The sequence below is a fragment of the Candoia aspera genome, chromosome 4, assembly GCF_035149785.1.
Source record: "Candoia aspera isolate rCanAsp1 chromosome 4, rCanAsp1.hap2, whole genome shotgun sequence".
NCBI classification, from domain to species: domain Eukaryota; kingdom Metazoa; phylum Chordata; class Lepidosauria; order Squamata; family Boidae; genus Candoia; species Candoia aspera.
In genome coordinates this window covers 79,177,214-79,200,390 of record NC_086156.1, presented here as the reverse complement: position 1 = coordinate 79,200,390, position 23,177 = coordinate 79,177,214, and the positions used below count along the sequence as shown (strand labels likewise).

Here is a 23,177-nt window from a genome sequence, read left to right as displayed (position 1 = left end):
GAAATACAAAGTCTTTCACTGCTTCTACATTTTCTCCCTCTATTGCCAGTTATCAATCAAGCTGGTTCCATAATCTTGGTTTTTTTTGAGGTTTAGCTGCAAGCCAGCTTTTGCACTTTCTTCTTTCACCTTCATCATAAGGCTCCTCAGTTCCTCTTCGCTTTCAGCCATCAAAGTGGTATCATCTGCATATCTGAGATTGTTAATGTTTCTTCCAGCGATTTTAACTCCAGCCTTGGATTCCTCAAGCCCAGCTTGTCGCATGATGTGTTCTGCATACAAGTTGAATAGGTAGGGTGAGAGTATACAGCCCTGCCATATTCCTTTCCCAATCTTAAACCAGTCCATTGTTCCGTGGTCTGTTCTTACTGTTGCTACTTGGTTGTTATACAGATTCTTCAGGAGGCAGACAAGATGACTTGGTATCCCCATACCACTAAGAACTTGCCACAATTTATTGTGGTCCACACAGTCAAAGGCTTTAGAATAGTCAATAAAACAGAAATAGATGTTTTTCTGAAACTCCCTGGCTTTTTCCATTATCCAGCGGATATTGGCAATTTGGTCCCGAGTTCCTCTGCCTTTTCTAAACCCAGCTTGTACATCTGGCAATTCTCGTTCCATGAATTGCTGAAGTCTACCTTGCAGGATCTTGAGCTTTACCTTACTGGCATGTGAGATGAGTGCCACTGTTTGATAGTTTGAACATTCTTTAGTGTTTCCCTTTTTTTGGTATGGGGATATAAGTTGATTTTTTCCAATCTGATGGCCATTCTTGTGTTTTCCAAATTAGCTGGCATATGGCATGCATCACCTTGACAGCATCATCTCACAAGATTTTAAAACAGTTCAGCTGGGATACCGTTGTCTCCTGCTGCCTTGTTATTAGCAATGCTTCTTAAGGTCCATTCAACCTCACTCTTCAGGATGTCTGGCTTTAGCTCACTGACCACACCGTCAAAGCTATCCCCAATATTGTTATCCTTCCTATACAGGTCTTCTGTATATTCTTGCCACCTTTTCTTGATCTCTTCTTCTTCTGTTAGGTCCTTGCCATCTTTGTTTTTGATCATACCCATTTTTGCCTGGAATTTACCTCCAATGTTTCTAATTTTCTGGAAGAGGTCTCTTGTCCTTCCTATTCCATTGTCTTCTTCCACTTCCGCGCAATGCTTGTTTAAAAATAATTCCTTATCTCTTCTGGCTAACCTCTGGAATTTTGCATTTAATTGCATTTAATTTTGCATTTAATTTTGCATTTAATTAATCCCCCTATCACTGTTGCCTTTTGCTTTCCTTCTTTCTTGGGCTACTTCTAGTGTCTCAGCAGACAGCCATTTTGCCTTCTTGGTTTTCTCTTTCTTTGGGATGTATTTTGTTGCCGCCTCCTGAACAATGCTGCCAACTTCTGTCCAGAGTTCTTCCGGGACCCTATCTACTAAGTCCAGTCCCTTAAATCTATTCTTCACCTCCACTGCATATTCCTTAGGAATATTAGTGAGCTCATATCTAGCTGATCTGTGGGTCTTCCCTAATCTCTTTAGTCTGATCCTAAATTGTGCTATAAGAAGTTCGTGATTGGAACTACAGTCAGCTCCAAGTCTTGTTTTTACCGACTGTATAGATGTCTGCCACCTTTGGCTGCAAAGGATGTAGTCAATCTGATTTCGATGTTGTCCATCTGGTGAAGTCCATGTATAAAGCCATCTCTTAGGTTGGAAGAGAGTGTTTGTTATGCAGAGTGAGTTGTCTTGGCAAAATTCTATCAGCCTATGTCCTGCTTCGTTTTGTTCTCCCAGGCCATGCTTACCTATAATTCCAGGTGTCATTTGACTGCCCACCTTAGCATTCCAGTCTCCTGTGATGAAAATAACATCTATTTTAGGCGTGTTGTCCAGTAGGTGCTGCAGATCCTCATAGAACTGCTCTACTTCAGCTGCTTCAGCATCTGTGGTTGGGGTGTATATTTGGATCACTGTGATGTTAGATGGCTTGCCCTGAATTTGAATTGAGATCATTCTATCGTTTTTTGGATTGTATCCAGGCACTGCTTTAGCCACTTGACGATTAATTATGAAGGCTACTCCATTTCTTCTGTGGTCCTCTTGTCCACAGTAGTAGATCTGGTGGTCATCTGATGTGAAGTGGCCCATTCCAGTCCATTTCAGTTCACTGATGCCCCAAATGTCTATCTTTAATCTTGGCATCTCACCAATAACCACATCCAATTTGCCCTGCCTCGTACATCTTACATTCCAGGTTCCAATGGTGTGTTGATCCTTAGAACATTGGATTCGCCGTTCACCACCAGCACCGTCAGCTGCTAGCTGTCCTTTCGGCTTTGAGCTAGCTGCATCATCACGTCTGGGGCTAGTTGAACTCATCCTCTGTTCCTCCCCAGTAGCATTTTGACCATCTTCCAACCTGGGGGTCTCATCTTCCGTTGGTATACTGACATAACTCTGGTTGTACTGATCCATTTAGTTTTCACGGCAAGAATACTGGGGTGGGTTGCCATTACCTTCCCCAGGGATCGCATTTAGTCTGACCTCTCTGTCATGACCTTCCCATCTTGGGTGGCCCTTCACGGTTTAGCTCATGGCATCATTGAGGTGCTCAAGCTCCAGCACCATGACAAGGTAACGATCCTTTGCTGAAGAATTAAGTCTACTGGAAAGCAATACAATAGCCATCATGGCAAATATATTAGTGGAAGCCACACATGCCCAAATTTACACACAATTAAAGTATTTTTGCAAAGCTAATTTTAGCCATTTCGATAGAGGATGTTATATTTGCAAAAATGGAATTCCTTAGCACAAATCTGTGACACTGTGGAAAGTTTAGGGAACTTTTCTGTTCTTATCTCTTGGATGATACCCAACTGTATTATTAACCGCATGTAATGGATTCTTAATGCAATGCAGAATGCTGCACTTACCACCTCACAGTCATTAATTACAGGTATGAGCAAGTCTGTTGTGCAGTTCAGACAGCTGGGTTCCTTGTGAGATAATAACTACTTTTTTTTCCCCCATCCTCTGAACAACATAAACTAAATAGCTGTGTTCTGGAGGTGGGCTGTATAATTCAAGCCTGTACAACAGTTGACTTATCAATTTAATGTGTGTCACATTATGTGCGTGTGTGTCTGTGTAAAAGGTGGTGATGGGGCTCATCCATAAATTGTATTATCAAAACTAGGCAACAATAGTAATTCATGAAAACACAGCCTTTGTTCAGTATACACTGATGTACAGTATCAGTGCAGTCACCTCTTGTGTGTACATGCAGGTGTGCATTCCCACAAGAGCTGAGAGTTGCCCCCATCCCTGGATCTCCTATTTGCTATGGTAAGGAGCTTTCAGGCGCAGAACTATTTTGGTCTACTTAACCATTTCTTTTCCCCATACAGTATATGCTAGTTTAGCAGAGGGGAGAGAGGGTGTTGGAGAATTCCCCCTTGCCTCTCACCAGCAGAAACATCTCTTCTACATCCCTACTGCTCTACAGCTACAACATTACTATGGGTATTAAACCTGTGTTCTCTTGTCCCCTAAAAACATAGAAAATGGCCTTATATCAGGCCTAGCTGCTACTTTCCAGTCTTAACCAAAGACTATTGCAGTGACTGCCATGTTTTAGTAGAGGTGGGGGTGGAGGAGGGAGGACAGTGACAAAGAGTCAGTCACATATTTGTCCCTTTTTGTGTTCAAAGTTAGACAAGGATGCATGGTTTCAGTTCTGGCCTTGTTTGAGTTCCTGCAAAACAGGAGTCCTCTTGCGGGAGGAAGTATATACCCTGCAGTATTTTATCAGAGGTCATGCCTGGGTTGCGATAATGAATGGTTACCAATATATGTTTACAATGACACTGTAAAGACAGGTTATGACACAGTCAAGATTACTGGACGCAACACATTGATAAGAAGCTGCTTCCTTTGATTTTATCCTGAACAGTGAATAGGGATCTCATCTGAAATGTAGGGGATATCGAAATTATTTGGAAACAGAGCATCTACAAATACATCCAGGAACCTGGCTGCAAACAGGAGAATCCTGACCTGATCCTGCAAAGTGGTTCTGATTGCCATTCTTCTTCTTTTATCTGCAGAACAGCCTACTCCAGAGATAAGCTATCCACTCTGTTTGATCATCCTAGACGGGTACGCTCTGGGTTATCCCTGCTTGGCAGGTTAAAGGGAGATGGACCCAGCAGAGACATCTTAATAGCCTTTACATTTGTGTAGAACATGCTACACCTAGAGATCCATAGGGAGGGATCCACTACTCCTGTCTCTTCCCAGAGCTACAAGGCCCGGGCTTTTTAAAGAATTTTACAACAGTGCCAAGATTGTTTTTAACATCTATTTACATTTGATTATTTTCAGCTTTTTATTATATTGTTGTTGTTTAACTCTATTCATCCAAATGAATATCACAATCTAATCAACTGATTATTCCAAGTAAGCTGGGACTCTTTTGCAAAATTAGTGGTTTCTAGTCCAGTAAAAATTTAAAATGTCTAAATATTTGGTGAATCTTTCTGCTATTGCACCAACAGGCCCAATTCCAATTGGTATGACAATTTATTTTTTATTATTTTCTCCAGGTCTTGCCATACCAGTGAACCACACTTTCTTTTTTATAACAATAATGTTATAAACATTATTTTATAAAAATAATAATTCTATAAACAATAGGGCACTTAGAACATAATGTACCAAAGTACCTATAAATCTGAACTTTGAAATCCCTAATAATAAGTAGTAGTAGTAAGTAGTAGTAGTAAAAAATAGTAATCCGGATGTTACCACCTAGAATCTTTGGAGCAGAATGTCAGTTTCCTGTCTACAAGGTTTTTAAATTTTATATTTGAAGAGAGGGTAGAGTGTGCAGAGGTGTCTATTATGTCAACCAAATGTTGTCCTTCTGAAGAAAGTGTTAAGAAAAACTAGGGATCCTTTTCCATATTATATGGGGCTTCCAACGCTATGAGATGTAGAACTTCCACTGGCTTGGCATGGGGGTAACAGGATGGAAATGGCCACAAAACAATTGAACTAAAATCCTGTGCCAGGTTGGTTCTTAACAGGTCACTTGGTTAAGCAGTAAAATGAGCTTCACACCCTGGCCAATGTTCCCATGCATTTGGCAGAACAGAAACTTAAGAATATCAAAATCTTTGTGTAACAATGGCTACCTTAAGTCAATTAAGTTAAACCGCATAGTTTTACTTAGTGGCTGGAGAAGACTCCTCTCACAAAACTTGCTGTACTGAATCTCTTTAACAACAGTGGCTTTAGATGTCCAATATAATATTTTGTGCACAGCTAGTAGCAAATGAAGGTGTTTGAGTAATATTTTTATTAATTTCTATTTGTGGTCATCAATAACATTGCATAAGAACATATATTAGTGCACATCTCCTGAAAAGTTGCTGACTCCTCCTGTCCTTAGCTCTGGATCCTTCCAGCTATTAGAAATGGACATCAAAAACAAGCCACTCAGTTCAGAAGGGTGCCTAATAGGTTTTTTTAAATATTTCACCAAAAGATATCCACCCAATAGAGTACCACTCCCTGTTCCTCTCTCATTCCAAACTTCAGTGTCTAGAATTCCCCTTGTCAAAATGTTGGATAAGTATCCAGGCTAAAAAAACACACAGCCCAATATTGAAATCACAGCCCTGGTTTTTATCAGCAAGAGACTGCCTGACCCCGCTCCCCCAAAATGACATAATATAAACTCAGAATGATTAATTCTGTTGTGGTTCATCCTACTTCTACTACACCTACACTACTTCTCATGTTCCAGAATATATAGCACATGCAGTTCTAGAGCATTCCTTCCCACACTCTCTGACATATTTCTGTGTCAATGTCACTCCTCTGTCCTTCCCACAGGCAACACCAATTGATAGCTTGCAATCTCTGTAGAAGGGCCATCCCCTTTCTCCACCCTGGAATATCTGGCCATCTTCCCTATTATTATTTGTTCCTCCATATTTATCTGCACCTTTATCCCAACAACAATGGATCTTCTCTTACCTACCTTCATACTTATTGTGATCTTTCTACTTTACCAATGGAGCATGACCTTCAAATTCCTCTGCAAGTTGGCCTTCCTCAGTGCCTGGGTTTTATTCCTGTCTGTCTCAGTATCCCCTTTGGTAGCTGTATTCATTGGACAAAGAGCGGAAAACATGAAGTGAGTAGATGTTGATTCTAGCTTCAGTTTGGGGGATGGTCACAATGGTGAGAACAAGGTAAGTCTTGGCACCAGGTTTTTCTGAAAAATAGGCCAGTGATGGCCAACTTCTTCAGCCTGGGGGCCACAGGGTTACCTGCAAAGCAGCATGAGAACCAGGTAACCCCACCCTTCAGCTCAAGGAGATAGTTGCCTTTCCTTCCTTCAAGAAACTAGAAGTGCAGTGAAAGAGAATGATGGAGCTTGCTGTTGGGAGCATCTTTTTTTTTTTTTTGGCTTGATTTGTATCCATTTGTAAGTGATTTATTCAAGATTGGTTGGACAAGGGAAAAAGCAGAGAAGTGAAAATAACTCTTGCAAAGAGTGCGTAACTACTTTTCACATTGCCTTTGACCTAATCAACACCCATTTTTCATGAGTCTTTCCTTTCAACAATCCAGTGGCACTGAAAAGATTAACAAATTATTTATGGTATGAACTCATGGTTACAGTCCATTTCACCAGGTGTCTGAAGTGTTTCCCTAGATAACCAGAAATATTTGTGCATGTATACAGACATGATAGGAGAAGGGGAACTGCAAGCAGCAATGTTAAAGGAAAACGAAATATAAAGCATATAGGCAATGCCATTACTTTAACATTTAAATGAAGATATTTAAAATCTTTACAGTGCCCATTCACAAAGCAGTGTTGATAAAAATACAAACCTCCTATTATTAAGCTGATTAACACCAGGAGTAGAATAAAAATCCTTTGCAGATGCTATTCTACTTCAGTGTTTTCATTTAATTTATATTGTGATGGCCACTTTAAATTCAATAACAGATGACACCTGAAACATATTCCCATTGATTTCTGAATAGTGTCTTTCTGATGGCAAATGTGTTATTCTTTGACATAGGTTGATCTTTTTGTTGAATGTAGAAAGGTCAAGGCCTTTTTTAAAGTGGGGAGAACTATCAATTCACATATAATACAAAGATTTGTTTCAGTACTTAGGTTGGCCTACAACGTTCCTTACTGGGATATTGATGTCAGTGGACAAAAAACAAGGAATAAAACTTACTTTGAACAAAAGGATATAGGGAGAAAAAAGGGGGGCAGGAAGGAGAAAGGGCTTTTTGCTCAAATAAACATTCTGTTCCTGGGCCTTTTAACATCTTAAAAAGGCCCTGAGAAATGCACTTTTGATAATTAGACAAATTGGAAGATGAACTGATGAACAGATTGGATATTGTGGGGCTGATGTTGTTAAGGATACTAAAGAGGAATGTCAGTAGAAGAGTGTGCAGAAAAAGGAAAACACAGGGAGAGTGTAGGATGCCAATGATTTTGGTTGGGTTGTAGTAATATAGAAATGGATGTACATGAGACATTATATGTTTGTGCAATGCAGGTGGATGTGCTTTGGCTCTCCTAACTGTTGGCATGCAGCCCCTTGGAGAAAAATGGTCCCCCACCACTGACAAACATCAACCACCCCCTAAATTCTTTCCACTCTTTTTGCTGGGTTCTCTCAGAAAGACAATGTCAGAATTTTCCTTATGGAAAGTCTCTCCCACCCCCCACTTCACTCAGAGCTAGAGTAGGACACTGAAATTCAACGGGGGCAAATAAAATGTGTGTTTCCCCAATACCAAACTTATTTGTTCGTTTGTTTGTTTGTTTATATATTCATCACATATCTTCACCACCCATCTTGGCAAGCAACTCTGGGCAGTTTACAGTTAAACTTAATTATCTCAGAAGAATACATTTCCCATCTCCAGTCCTTTGAATTCTCTGATAAGTGATAAGCAAGTTCAGGAATATCCATACCTAAAATACATTTGATAACAGCAGATAGGATTATACACAGAAAATGCATTGCATGCCCTAAAGGGAATAACAAAGGATCACTGAACTCTTCCTGGCTCAGTTGGAGCCCTAGAAAGTAGATGACCTTGAGGAATGAAAGCAGAATTCCCTGACATTCCTCCACTTGTTTCTTTTCATGTTTTGAAGGCAAGCAAGAGCCTGCAGTCTGACTTGGAGGAAGGCAGGTGGGGAGGGAAGCTTTTTAATAGTTACCTCTTCATTTGGGCCTGTTGTTTCTGTCATTTGTACATTTCCTTATCCAACTGCTTTTACTCTCCACTGAAGAATCTGTGATTATGTTTGTGCAGTACACTAGACCCTGCTTAACTTTAGAATTAGTCATTTTTCTGGGTGCACATAAGACAGAAAAGCTAACTACACAAACTGCATTCGCATAACACAGTAGGTTGACAGGTGGTCGGAGTGTGATGGATTGCATGTTATGTGAAAACAGCACTGATGTAATTTTACTGTCAGGCAGGAAAAGTCTTTAATGGGATCTTTGGTCTCAGGTGCCAAAATAACTTGAACAGTCCTGGGTGCACTGTACTTTGTGATATCTGCTGTCCAGCTCCAGCCTCATCAACAAAATATTTTTGGCAAAACTGTTATAATCTTCCTTAGTGTTCTGTTCTTCCTCTATTTAAACCTTATTGTAATCTGCTTCCATGGGTTGGTTAGTGTTAAGGAAATTTGCTGGCAGGGCAAAAGGCAATGATATTTTATTTTAAATGCAAGAATTGGAAGGAGCATAGCAAAGGCATCTCCCTCTTTAACTTGCTACATCCCTACCACTCCACACTGAAGTTTTTTATACATTTCTTGCACACAGATAGACTTTAAATCAATAGGACAATACAAAGGAGAGGAAATCATTGAAATAATGATAGAAAGAACATCCTGATGGGATTTAGTGGTCAGGAGGTTGAGCTATTAACACTGATTGAAAAGAGTGCTAGACACAGTACTAATTGTGATATAGGCATAAAAGTCTTGAAGAGTGTAAATAAGAAGAATTTTAAAGATTGTATGCTTGTGGTTGGATAAAGGTCAATCTTAGTTGAGCTCCATAGGGGAGATTTAATCTCTTCAGCAGTGGGAGAAAGATGCAGCGATGCTGAGGAGGCATCGGAATAATAATGGAAAATCAGGGAGGGGAACTCAAGGATAGAAGAACCGGTAGGAAGAAAATATGGATGCATACTTGTCTTTTTCTAAAACCGAAGATGGGCATAAATAAAACAAGGGAGTGAGAAGAGGCTTTTCTTCTATAGTGGCATAAAAAAAATAACAGAGAAAAGATATAGGAATATAACATTTCCATAACATTAGTAGACATTAGAGGAGGAGAGCCATGTTAGCCTAGGGTGGCAAAAAATCAGGATTCTGGTAGCACTTTTTCTGAATAATGTTATTAAGAGGCATAAGCTCACTTCATCAGATACATAAAGTGGTTCAACTGATGTAGGTTTTAAACTGGGGTCAGACTGATCTGAACTACCCACCAACAAGATCAATGGACAAATCAATAGAGCCAGATCAATTCTCAGGGAGGACCTATTAAAAGGCAAACCACAGAAACAGAACACTACAGGTTGCCTACAGCTCACAGCTCAAATCATTCAAATGCATCATAAGTCACAGTCCATGCTGAACAATGACATTGCACTTTCTCAGGCCCTGGGTGGCAGGCCCATACTTGCATACAAACACCCAACCTGAAGCATTTTTTCACAAGCAACAACAAGATAATGATGCCAACGTGGCAACTAGACCCTGCAAGCAGATATCTATTTTGCCACCACATCTACATGAATAGCACCATTACAGCCCCGACAGATACACATACAAGATTAGAGGTGCCTACACTGTTCCTCCAGTGTGATATATGTCATCATCTGCCAACAATGCCCTCTGGATTTTACATAGAGTAAATGGGACAAATATTATGCAAAAGTAATTAATGGACACAAGTTTGACATCAGGACTCAAAACAAGGACAAAGTAAAATCAGAGCATCTCAACCTTCCAGCACACCCCATAGCAAACCTTAAGGTGATTTTTTTGGAAAAGTAGGACTTTAACAACATCATTGAGCAAGAAATTGTTGAAGGAACATCAAAAGTGTTCAAGCAATCTCAGAAGGTCTCAACAAACACAATTGGTTTTTAACATGTTGCAATTGTTAAAGGATAAAGTAATTGTAATCTGTCTCACATGTAACCTTCATGTGCATAACCAACCTATCTTCCCCTCCCTTCCCTTCCACTAATACCTCGCCCCAGTTTCAATCCTACAACAGTCTAGCTACTCTATGCAATTGATTAAGCAAGCTGCAGTGGATACAAGAAGGAAAGGGAAAGGAAGAATTGCAGTGGGCTCTTTGTTCCCGTAAACCAGGAGTCTCCAAACTCTTCAGCTAATCAACCCCTTCATTAAGTTTCATATTGTTCATTGACCCGCAAAAATTTATTATAGGAAAATAATGTAATAAATACTACTTTAACTACAATTAATAACAACAACAACCATTGATAGTCCCATATTGATATTGACCACTCTGGGGAACCTTGCCCTAAACCACATGTTTGTGTTCTGCTCTTCACAGGTTGCTCTGTGCCTTCATTCGTCCACTCAAATATATCTACAATGTCACATTCACTGTGCAGGGCTCTGAGAATTTGAATATCAAGCAGCCATATGTGATTGTTTGCAACCATCAGACAAATTTTGATCTTCTTGGTATGTGGCTAGCCTATCACATCTGGAACATTGTATGAATGTTTTGAATTTGATTCCAAATGATTTGAATGCTATTAGTCACATTTATTTCTATTCTCCTCCCAATCTCCATTCCCAAAATGGGGAGAAGGCAAGATAAAGCACAGGATGAATCGAAGGAGATAGAAGCTTGCAGTTTCAAAGAGTCAAAGATGTTTTTCCAACTAAAATACAACATTCCTAAATCTGAGCTTTGCCACATTTTGATGAATCTAGATAAAATTGCAAAAGTTTTTTTCCCTCCTACCCCCAAATTTCTGAATGATTCGGAGGAAACAAATGACAAAAGGTCTGCCACTCTTGTTTGATCTGTTTGTCTCAGAAAACATATAACTTTGCAATTTATGCAATATAACACAAGATAGAAAATACATATGGTGGGATGCTATCATAAATTTAACAATCTAAAGCTTGTAAATAATTACTATTACATACTAACTTTCTACTGGAATCCTGTTGACCTCTAAACAAAATAACAAGCAATGCTAATTTCCAAATTTTCCTATATAAATACATACCTTTAGATGTTTCTGTTGCTTTTCAGCATTGTATAATACTTTAGTTGCTGCTGGTAAACTTAATACTATATTGAAAAGGAAGACAACCCTGAATTTAAGATCATCTCCAAAGAAAGAGTAGACAGAAAAGAAATGGTAAGGACAGGCAAAGACCATGTGCAATGTCCCTCACCTTGTCAGCCTATGATTAGCAACTCCAGCTGAAGCAATTCCTGGAGATCCCCACCCCACCCCCATAAATGTGTGCATGTATCACACTCTGCATGTATATATCTACCAGAAGCTACACACTTTTCAAGACAAGGCCATGGAAAAAAAAAAACACTGAAAAACGACTGATTAAAAATTACCTAAAAATAAGGTATCCCATTTAATAATATTAATTGATCCCCCATCTGCATATAGGAACCATTGTCTTGCACTCAGAAACACACCATTACACATTTATATTGTCCTCCCTCCTTTTAATAGATAACAGCCAAAAAGCAGGATGGGAATAGAAGGAAGGGAAGGAAAGAAAAGAAAAGGGAAAGGGGAAAATCTAGATGGAGATAAAACAAGCAACTCAACAGGAAAAAAGAAAAGAGAAAAGTTTTATTTAGGCATTACAAAAAGAATTAAATTCACCAGGCAAACTGTCTCCCCAAGCAACTGCCAATCTCCAAAGTCATCCAGTTTTTCAGCACTGCCTTTTGCACCACTTGCCCATTCATTTTTGCTTGTTTTAGTGTTTATTTCATAAAGTACAATGACTGGGTTCACACAAACAAAACAAATCACATTACGGCAGAATACAGTTTGCAAGCCCAGACTAAGTATGATTTTGTCTTCCTCTCCTCTCTGCCCAGCCCCCTAATTGCCCAGAATGGTGAGGCAGAAGGTTGACTTGGGAGATATGCATAGGAATAGCACATCTGGGTTGTTCAGGTTCTGTATGAGCCATGAAGTTCTAATTACTCTGTTTCTTTCTTTCAAGCAATGGCGGAGATCCTGCCAGAGCGCTGTGTACCAATTGCCAAAAAAGAGCTGCTGTACTGGGGGCCTCTGGGCTTGTGTTGCTGGTTATGCGACTTAGTTTTCATTGACCGCAAGAAGAAGCACCAAGCCAGGGACACCATAGAGCACCTTGCAGAGAGGATGCAGCATGAGGATGTGAGCACCGAGAGAGAAATGTGGGAATATGGTTTAACTCTGGGAAAAGCATGAATAATGGGAGGGGTCCAAATACTGTTGGAGAACTGCTGCAGCAGCTGTTGGTAGGGACTGTTCTTCAAGGGGAGAGCCATATATTTTGCATGCAGAAGATCTCAAATTCAATTCCTAGTATTTCCAATTAGAAGGAGCATGTGAGAAGCCAATTTCTGACTGAGATCTTGAGGGGTCATTGCTAGCCAGAGAAGACTGGCCTTGGCTAGATAGACAAATAATCAGACCTGGTATATGGCAGCTTCCTCTTCTCCAAGTGGCCTTCCCACCCTCCTTCAATGGGTGATATTGGACTTCAGTCCCTTATAATCCCGTCAGGATGGCCACTAGCCCTGCTAGTTGGGAATTATGGTTATTTGAGGTCCAACACACCTGGATGGCACCTGCTTGGGGAAGGCAGTCTTAGGACAATAATTTTAAAAACCTGCATTCCATATGGAATAAAACAGACTCCTGAGAGCCCAAATTACCTTAATCCTCTTTTGTCTGCAGAGGAAGGAGCCCTGAGATCAGGATTGCTCTTATGTGCCAAGAGGGGTGGGGGATAGCTTTTTTAAAGGGCCATTAGCTGCTTGAGCCTACCTGGCTTGCTTCACTTCAAGGTGATGAAGGGATGTTGAAGATTTTAGGGATGAGTGGATATGATGGCCTCCCTCCATTTTTCTTCTTTACTATTATTCTCAGCCTAGTTCCAATGCTGTTAATGGTGAGAATGGTGAAGGGAAGCTAATTTGTGTTACCATCTTGCTTTAAAAATCAATCCCCTACCCTTCTTTTATATGTGACCCTTAAACAATTAGTCATTGAATATATTACATCCCAATGATCACACGTGGCAGAAACCAGTGCATCTCAATATATTTGAATAGTGCTTCTGTGACCTTCATTTTGGTATGCCTTTAAATATAACCCCTTGCCAACCTGAGTGGATGTCAAAAAAGCTAAGCAGGATTATGTCCAGTTAGTACTTGGATGTGAGACTGCCAGGAAATCCCAGGGTTGACTAGACTGCAAAATTAGAAAAATATCCCAGAAAAAGGTGCTGGCAAACCATTTCTATGCCCTGCTGTCAAGGAAATAACATGAGTATGTCCATGTAGTTACCAGAAGCTGAGCTCAGCTTGAAGGAGACAATTCTGCCATTATTGTCTCAGTTTTGGCTCTAAAGAAACTTTCTCTCTGTTTGAATAAAAGACTGACAGGGCAGAGAAGTGATTTGTGATGCTTTAGGAAGAGTAGAGTAGAAATGGATGCATGGGAAGGTTTACTTCAGAGGGTCAAATGGGCAGTGCTGCAGGTTGCTAGTATGGAGGTAGGAAAGCATCCAAGCACCTGGGTATCCTGAAACCTGGAAGAGATTTTCCCTTTCCCCACACCTCCTGCTAATATTCCAGGCCTTTAACAGATGCAGGGAAGGCAATGACACTCCAAGCATACTGCTGTGGAACTGTGCCCTTTCTGGAGCCACAGATCTGCTCCTAGGAGGAAAAAATTAGAATAAGATCCTTGGACCTGGCACTCATTTAGAACTTAGAGATGGGTAGGAGAGGTGGGGGCATCACAAAATGGCTCCTCTGACAGACTGGCCTATTCACAAAATGGCTGCCACTCTTGCCATGATCAATCACTAAACACCTGTTGACATTTACAAGGTGAAGGAGTTACTTCCCTCCTCTTCCAACCCCAGATGATTTCTAGTATCCTTGTGGGTCCTTTGCAACACATGTGTTTCTATTTAATGTCTTATTTTGAAAGAATCTTTAAGAAATAAGGTGGGGTGGGGAGGCTGGCTGTCACCAGTTGAGGTATGAGAGTGGTTTATTCATAGGCAGCATATTGCTTATTCCTGGAGAGGAGAAAACGGAGGAACTCCAGCTACTTTTGGGAAACATTAAAGATGAGTAACATGGCAGCCTTTTCCCAGACATCCTGACCTTTCTGAATTTAGCTGGAAGGACAGCAGAGAGCCTCTATTTGGCTATGCTTAAAAGGCAGATGTCTTCAAGAGCCATGTTTTATCGGGACCCAGACATTCAAAGGATCCTCCTTGGAACTCCAACCCTTTCTTTGCTCCTTCCCTCCACCATTTCCCATTCAACCTGGGGCAGTTGGGGTGGGAAACAGCAGTTTGAGAGATGGGCCAGGCCATGTATCGCACTCCTTTTCTGTGTAGTAGGGCGCACTCTTTAGACCAGTGTTTCTCAACCCCAGCAACCTTAAGCTGTGTGGACTTCAACTCCCTGGGGAGTTGCAGGCTGGGGAATTCTGGGAGTTGAAGTCCACACAGCTTAAGGTTGCTGAGGTTGAGAAACACTGCTTTAGACAAAATAGCTGAATAAGGGCTAGAATGTTTCAGAAGATAGGCTGCACTATTCAAATTGTAATGGGTGGTCTTTTTGTTTTCTCTTCCTGTCCACTGGCCCAGCTGAGGATCTGGGTTTACCCAGAAGGCACCAGGAACCAAGTGGACACCATGCTTCCCTTCAAGAGGGGGGCCTTTCACTTGGCTGTAAAGGCTCAGGTAAAAAGTTCCCAATGATGAAGTTGATGCTTTGTGGAAGGGGGAAGTTCTGACTCAGATGTTAAGGGCTCCCTACTGTCCAGATTTATGAATGATTAGTAAAATATCTCTAAGAAATCGTGAGTCTGTATGAGTAAAATGAAATGGCTGTAGATTGCTTTGTTTCCATTCTCTCCTCCTTTTCCTTTATCCATATCCAAAGTAGGGATAAAAACAGAAATAAAGGCAAAGATGTCCTTCAGTGGAGCTTAACTCCTGATGACTTTATGGACACATCTTGCAGCTTTCTTGCAACAGTTCAAGACTGGCTTAACCTTGCCTTCTCCTGAGGTGTTTTTTTTTTACTTCCTAGCCTAGCTTACAGTCCTGGGACTTCTTAGTGGTCTCCCTTTCAACTACTAACCTGAACTACCATGCTTAGCTTTCAAGCCTAGGCATGGTCATCCAGGTGCTGCTGAGGCATACTGTGTATATTAAAACTGTACACACTTCAAAGATTATTTGGAAGAAGTGCTTTGGAACTTGCACAAGGATAGCATCTCTCTTCATTAAAGTAGCACCCTTTTTCAGGTTCATATGGGCTATTTTAGGAATAGCAGAGAGGTGCCATGTTTGGGTGAGGTCTGAAGAATTTTTTCCTAATCATTTTTGGAGCATGCTCAGCCCAGATATACATGGCAACCTATATAAAAACTGAAAATTCAGTAGATAGAAATGTGTTATGAAAAAGTCTTGTGGCACTCCAACAGCCAATGCATTTCTTATGCTTGCTTCCCCAGCCTTGTGACCTCCAGATGTGGCCTCTCATAATTCCCTCTCAACATTGCCATACTGACTGGGAGTTATGGGGCTTGTAGTTCAAACCATTAGAAGAGCAGTGGTTTGGGGAAAGCTGTCACTCAGTGTAAGTTTCATGGACTAGCACCCACATCACCTAATACATGAAGTAGAATTAATTTCCACAGAAAATGGGGAAATCAGGAGAATGATTGACTTACTGATCCTGAAATGTCTATTCCTAACCAGTTACAAGTTCTGTCTAAAAGCTTTCAATTCCTGTTCAGAGAAGGCTTAAACTAACCGTTCCCTCCCTGGACATTTGCCAGATGTATGGGCTCCAACATCTAGAAGTGTCAGCAATGGCTACATTGGTGGAGGAATTCTGGAAGTCCACACATCTAGAAATACCTAGATTAGTGGGAGTTGTTGTAAAAACTGTGGCTGTAGAGGACTGTCACAAGGGAGGAAAAAACTCATGATGTATTTCTTCAAGATTCTACCTTTCAACTGTCTTTTATCCTATAGGTCCCCATTGTCCCCATTGTGATATCTTCTTATAGGGACAGTTACAGTTTCAAGGATAAGAGATTCAAGCCAGGTAAGTCTAAATGGCAGAAAGCCATGCCTATGAGTTGCCCAACTTTTTCTTTTTACAGTAATAGCCATCAGTTTGCTCTGTCTTACCTAGAAAGAAGGTTAAGAGATAGGAATTTGTGAGAGAAACGTCTTTCTACAGCACTTTCCATGTAAAGTCCTGTTTATTTAGGTATAAATCCTGCTATTTTCAGTGGGGCTTACTCTCATGTGTGCATATGACTTAGATGGAAGGAGACAGCCTGATGCCCTTCATTGTTCTGGATTTCAATCCTCATCAGTCCCGTCCAACATAATCACAGTGCCAAAGGACTGAAGTCCAAAACATACGGAAGGTTTTTCAGTACATGACCCTATCCCCATCCATCCATCTACCCACCCATTTTGATTATGGTGGTATACAAGTTTGATAGATGAATAGTTCTGTCTACTGCCCCAAAAGGAGAGAGGTTTGTATGATATTTCCACCCTGTATTTTACACATTTAGGTGCAAATTTAGAAACTTTTGCTTATAGTTTAAATAGTAGTGGCAATGACAATGTTTGTGAAATTTGGGTTAGCTACAGTCATGCAACATATAGAAAACAAAGGCAAGTAACGTAGGGTCTCCTGCCTGAAAACTGATAGCCATCATATCTCCCTGCCCCCAATGTACTGCTAATTCCCAAGATCCAGCTCACTTCTTCTGTCTCTGTCCTGTTACCTATCCCAGAATATTTCTCTCTCTCTATATATATATATATATACACACACACATACACACACACACTATATCACACACACATACCTGAACTATTAACATAAAATGTTCTTTCAAATTTTAGTGAACCCATGTGCAGTGCCTGAAAGCAAACAAGCAGACACTTACATTCTCAGAATACATAATATTTTTCCAACCTTATACATACTGTACATGTTACTATATGCTGCAAATTCAAAGGGCAATACTTACTGGATTTGGCCTCCTTTGGAAAAGACTCTAGAATCTTATGGTGATTACTAGGTATAATTAGTATATTAGTATATACTAATTATAATTAGTATAATTTTTTATTAAAAAATGTAAGTAGAGCATTTCTGGCAGCAATATTTATTTCTACCAGGCCCAGGATTTGGGTCTTTTGGCTGTAATAAACATGACAATACAATTCAGTGTAATACAACACCTGCCCTAGGTTTGTCAGTTCACATTCACTCTCTTGAGTAACCTTCCCCAACCTAAATGGGCATGATGGTTGAATGACAGTGGAAATGGTAGTCCAATGCTTCTGAAAGGCACCATGCTGGGGAAGGTGCCTTTTGGAGAAGCTCACAAATGCCGTGATATTTTTAGTTACCTCTCTGTCTCTGAAACTACAGCTTCCTCTCACACACACAAGAAATTATTTTCCAAAAAGTCTTGTAGCATTTTAAGACTACAAATTTAGTATCACATAATATTTCATGAACTTTATAAATTGTTTTAAAAGTTGTAAGCTTTTATGAACTTTTCCTCTCTCAGAATTATATCTGAATGCATCTGATGACGAGGTCTGGGATGTTTGAAACCTTACAGGATAATCAAGACATTAGTCTTTAAGGTGCTACAAGATCCTTATTCTTCCTACAAATACTAATACAGCTGTCCCTCCAGAAAAACATATTTTCACATTCCAGATTAATAACCCTTTTTGTCATTACTGGTTCCCATTAGAGAATACTACCCTATCCAGCTTGAGGGTTAGTGTCTCCTCTATTGTTCTGTTGCTATAGTAATGGAATTGGCAGTGATTGTGTCGCACAGGGATGGGGCACTTCTAAGCTTACAGGATCTACTTTGTCAGGACACCAGGCTCCATTGACCCAGATGCAAAATGGTGGCCTGGAGAAAAAGAACAGTCTCCTGTTCACCCTAGGAAGCACATCCGTGGATGACCTGCATACACAAATATAGATCTGTATGTTTGTATATAGCCAAGATTCTAACTAAATTACAGTAGATCTAAATGTTTCTGTTGCTGAACATTTAGAAGTTGGAGGTCTCATCCAGAGATCTACTAGTTGATCCTCATCTACTTATGTCTACTCTTGATATACAAAAGGTTCTTTTCTATACAAAGAGCAGATAAGATGATAAACCTATTTCCAGGTAGACCAAGTTAAATAAGCTTCAGTAAAATAAAAACAAACCTTGGAGGGAGTACTAGATAAATAGAATTCTAGCCTTTTCTTTCAAAAAGATGAATGCTATTTCTTCATGTAAGTTTTAGGCTCTGTAGTAAAGTATTCAAATTACCCTTGTTTGCATTCCAAAGTGATAGCATCCAGATACAGTTTTAGCACATAATGAGCTTTTTTGTCTAGACTAAACTATGCTCATTCCAGAATTAAAGCAATTTTATTTTGAGGCTGCAGTGCTATGCCCATATTAATAACCATTCAAATTCTTCCAAAGAATTGCCTATGTGACATAATTCCAAGCCATTTCCTGGAAAACATTCTCTAATTTAACAGAGTCATCTGCATGTGCCCCTAGCATCAGCTGCTGCAAGAACATACTTGCATTTGGTACGCCTTTCCTATCTCCTTCTCGAGCAATACAATCCTTTCTGGAATTGTTCCAAATGTCTACATAAGATAAGTCATCTTTCCCTTTTCTGCCTCTCTTTGGTCTCCAATAGGTAATATAATCATCCGGATTTTGCCCAAGATAGAAACACAAGGCCTTGACTTACAGGATATTTCTGCATTGGTTGAGAGCACTCGCAGAATGATGCAAGACACTTTTAATGACATTTCTGGGAAGATGTGTGGAGACAAGGATGAGAGCAATGAGTGCTCCTGATCATGGAAGCCTCAGAAGAAACACTGGTCAGGATGGAAGCAAGACAAGAACATTTCTCTCCCAAACAAGGCCAGGAATCAATTTTACCCTGAGTGGAAAAAGACTAGCACTACCTGGTTACCTAACTATAAAAAATACTACATACAATCTCTTCTTGATCTCTTCTGAAGAATCTATTTTAGAGAGGGTGAGTAGAATAAGAGGAGGACTTCTATGTTCCATTTAAATCTTTCTTGTCTGGCCATCACTAAATATGGCCTATCTGATCATATACCTGCCATCCAGGCTTTGGTTATAACATGTACTTTACTAGTAAAGATAAATGAATTCACATAAGTGGTAAAGCTTAGAGAAAGAGGTGCCTTAGGGCTCCAGAAACAAAACATTTGAATCTACTTTGGAGCCAGGAAGTCATAATGGGAAAAAACTCGAGCTGAGTCACTCAGCAAAGCAGGGTTAGGCAACACAATGACATGGGGAGGTGTGCTCCCAAGCCTTGATCTTCCACACTCCCTGCCCTACCCTTTTCTTATAAATAACAAGAATATTACACATTTCAAAACAAAGCACCAGTCTGTACTATCACATTGCAGCAATGTCTATAGACCATGCAAAGATTTCACTAGGACAGTAAATCAACCTGGGAAGTTAATTCACCTCCTGGAAAAAAATGGGTGTCCTGTAGCTGGACATGCCCACCATGGTAGCTATTTTGTTAAGGGGGTAGAAAAATTCCTGTTTCAGATTCTTCTGACATCAATACAGGCCATTCCAAGTATCTGGGAAGTGGTATAGCCTCCAACAGGCTGTTCCAAGCAATCTGAGTTCTAGCAATATTCAGACTTGCCATTTGGTTGGAACATGCCAAGATGGAATGTTTTTCCTATCACCATATTCTATGAATGCACCTAACTGTATGTAGCTTGTTTTAACTGGCTGCTACTTGATTAACCTTGTACTCTGTGTATTTAGATTTATAGAATTACTATGCTGGATCATATTTTATTCTTCACTTCAAATGCTTTGGGCAGGCCAAACAGTACAAGTAAAGGCATATAAATATATTCTGATTATGTGCAGGGTGCATTATTCTCAGGTTTTTGAGGTGAAAGAGTGATGGGAGCCCTAAGCAGACTTGTAAGCTGGCTGCAGCTCTAACTTTTGAATGGACAATTTCTATAAAGCCACAAAAGAAAGGTTAGAGTTTCCCACACTTTGAATGTAGACACCCAACTCCGAAATTCCTAAAAGATTCTACTCTAATGTGAAGTCTTTGGAGGTTTGGCTCTCCCCTTAAACAATTTTAGCCTTGGAGGTTTCTTATTTGTAACTCTAACACTAAGCAAGGCCTTTGGAAATATTAAGGAAAGCCAAGCCAACATGGAATACAGCCTGCGTGAGATCTCTTATGCCCCAAACGCTGTTCTGGTGCTGAGGCTAGAAGTGATCTGTGGTGACAGTACATAGTATAGAAGAACCATTTCTAAAAGGCCAACCCAGCAATTAAGACTCTTGTGTTTATTATCAGAAGATCTCTTATCTGTGGAAGTGCCTAGATACGAACCCGAAGTATGGAGTTTTCTTCCTTGTAACAGCAGGATATTGCCCAATGTCGCATGTGACAAGTTCTCCTCAAAAAGCAGGTCTTGGACTAGCTGTATTGATACAATAATTGCAAGATGGAGCTGGCAGTTAGAGCTGTATCTGATATGAAACTGCAGGCAAAGGTGAAGTTTCCTGCTATATTCAGAAATTGTGTTAAAGAAACATCACTCCAATTAGCATTGCAGGGCAGCTACTCATACTGTATTGCGTCCAGCCCACTTCAAAACACTGCAGATCATAGAGTTTGGGTTTGAGTAAAGGAAAAACATTTTACTGGTACAGAGCAAATGCTTCTCATTTCGAAAACTTCACCAATCTAGACTGTTTAGGAATTGAAGTTTTCTTGTTTTTAAATACACAGAATTCTTAGCTTGCAGATCCAAACCTGCTGTGTCTGACCTTATGATCTACAGATTGTACAGGTTGGGACCAAGTGCGCTAGGTTCTTTCTGTCAAGGCTCCATACACACATTATATCCAGCTTTTCAAATTTCAAGCAAGAAATCCTGCCAGATTTGCATGGTTTGCACATCTTATCCAGATACTGTTGATGGGCAACTTCAGGGTCCTGCTCTCCCTTCTTAAGCTCTCCCTTTAGAACAGCCTTGGCATGAACAGCTTTTGAAACGGAGCAGAAATGTGCAGGTTGGGTTCTGGGCCAATCTGACTTTCAAGTGAGGTGGTACAGGCTACGCTTTAAAAAGTAGGTGGGGTATGGAGGAAAACGGGAGTTGATGTAGTTTCATTAAAATTATATGAAAGGAAAAACATACCCTTCTGATTCTTCCTGTAATAATTTGAAAATTACAATTCATAGTCTCATGTCAGGGAACCGTGGAATACCAGTTTAATAAGAAATTCAGTAGAATGCCAGGCTGATGCAGGAGATCGTATCCCCACGAAAGAAAGGGTAGTGCTTAAAAACCCAGCCTGGACCCCTGGGATTATGGTGCTGGCCCCAGAATACCCTCCCTGTACAAGGCACTGTCCATACAATAGTACTTGTTTCTTTTAGAACAACTGTGTATTTTTCACACCTTAAAATGGCAGGAAAACATTTTTTGCCCATTTTTTACAAGTGAGTTAGAAGTGGCTCTGAGGGCAAAAAAGAATGGTTTAGCAGCTTCAGGAAGTTGCCCTCTGCTGTGCTAAATGAATGGTTTAATACAGAGATGGTGACATTATTTTAGAGTGAACATATTTCTTAATTCACAGAGGAAAATCCTGTCTGAAAGACTATTTAAGGGCTCTTCTGTTGTGCTGTCCAGGCCAAGTCCAGTTTAAAGATATAAAAAATATGAAAAAGAAAAACTGACCCCCTTTTCACCTTTAAAATTTTGATATATTTGAAGTTAATTGTTGATCAGTATTTTGTGGTACTTTATTATATTTTATTTGTGATAGAGAACAATGTGCTATGTAAACAAACTGACTGTGATGGATTGTTTCATCTAGGCCTTTTATAATCCTTTAAAACTATTAAGCTTTTAGACTCCTGTGCTGATTTTATATCAGTCTTGTGAATCCTCATTTCAGACATTTATTATATTTTAGCTGTGGACACTCATGTTAGGAACAACTGAAGCGAAAAATGAGCTTTCTCCACCCCTTAAATAATTCTGTCACCATAGATCTGCATATAGAAAGTGTGTGTTATGTGAGACAGTGTGTACATGTGTAAAAACAGAAAAGAGTATTTCATGTTGGTGGAGATGCAAGAAGCAAAAGCTAAGCTTTAGATACTTGTGTAGTAATCTTTTAAAGCTGTATTATAAGAACAATTGAAAGGATTATAGGAACAACCCGAAGTTCTATTTCGAGGCTATTTGCACATTTGAAAAATATCAAATAAATAAATAAAATCTGATGGGCTTGGTGCTTTCTGATAGTAAAACTTAGTCGTCATAAAAATTCCCATCAGCACCCCAGCCAGCCAGCATGGGTACTGAAATCCAGCCCATCTGGGTAGCATTAGTTGAGGACACTTGGAGGCACTGTGCAGAACAGAAGTTCCCCAGCTTAAAAAAACACTTAATGTAAAATCTCTATTTAGCCACAGCATTATCACCCATATCTGAAGAAGGGCATTTTTCATTCTCAAGAGGTCTCAGGAACAGAACTTGCAGAAAGACTTCTGCTTGACATGGTCTCATTTAGCATTAAGCACTCAGCCAGGCCAAGAGGGAAGCCAAACCCAGAACAAAAAAAATCTGAGACCTTCTGGGGCTTGCTGATGCAGCATGTAGTTATGCATCTTTTGATCAAAGAAAATAAATATTC

The 23,177-nt window shown here is 40.0% G+C and overlaps 1 protein-coding gene across 1 annotated transcript; it reads left to right on the top strand.

Annotated features, from left to right (window-relative positions):
- Window positions 1-6,034: 6,034 nt before the first annotated feature.
- Window positions 6,035-19,458, top strand: LOC134496262 (1-acyl-sn-glycerol-3-phosphate acyltransferase alpha-like). Its single transcript, XM_063301998.1, has 6 exons — window positions 6,035-6,210; window positions 10,676-10,809; window positions 12,343-12,518; window positions 14,998-15,093; window positions 16,399-16,471; window positions 19,129-19,458. The coding sequence occupies exons 1-6, from the start codon at window positions 6,035-6,037 to the stop codon at window positions 19,290-19,292; spliced, it is 819 nt and encodes a 272-aa protein (XP_063158068.1). The 3' UTR covers window positions 19,293-19,458.
- The last annotated feature ends 3,719 nt before the right edge of the window (window positions 19,459-23,177 follow it).

What these genes read in the sequence shown, in the direction of transcription:
- LOC134496262 (XM_063301998.1), top strand. Translation starts at nt 6,035, where the DNA reads ATGGATCTTCTCTTACCTACCTTCATACTTATTGTGATCTTTCTACTT. An exon ending in AGAGGATGCAGCATGAGGAT is followed by an intron (nt 12,519 to 14,997) that starts GTGAGCACCGAG and finishes CCACTGGCCCAG; the next exon opens with CTGAGGATCTGGGTTTACCC. An exon ending in ACTTGGCTGTAAAGGCTCAG is followed by an intron (nt 15,094 to 16,398) that starts GTAAAAAGTTCC and finishes TTTATCCTATAG; the next exon opens with GTCCCCATTGTCCCCATTGT.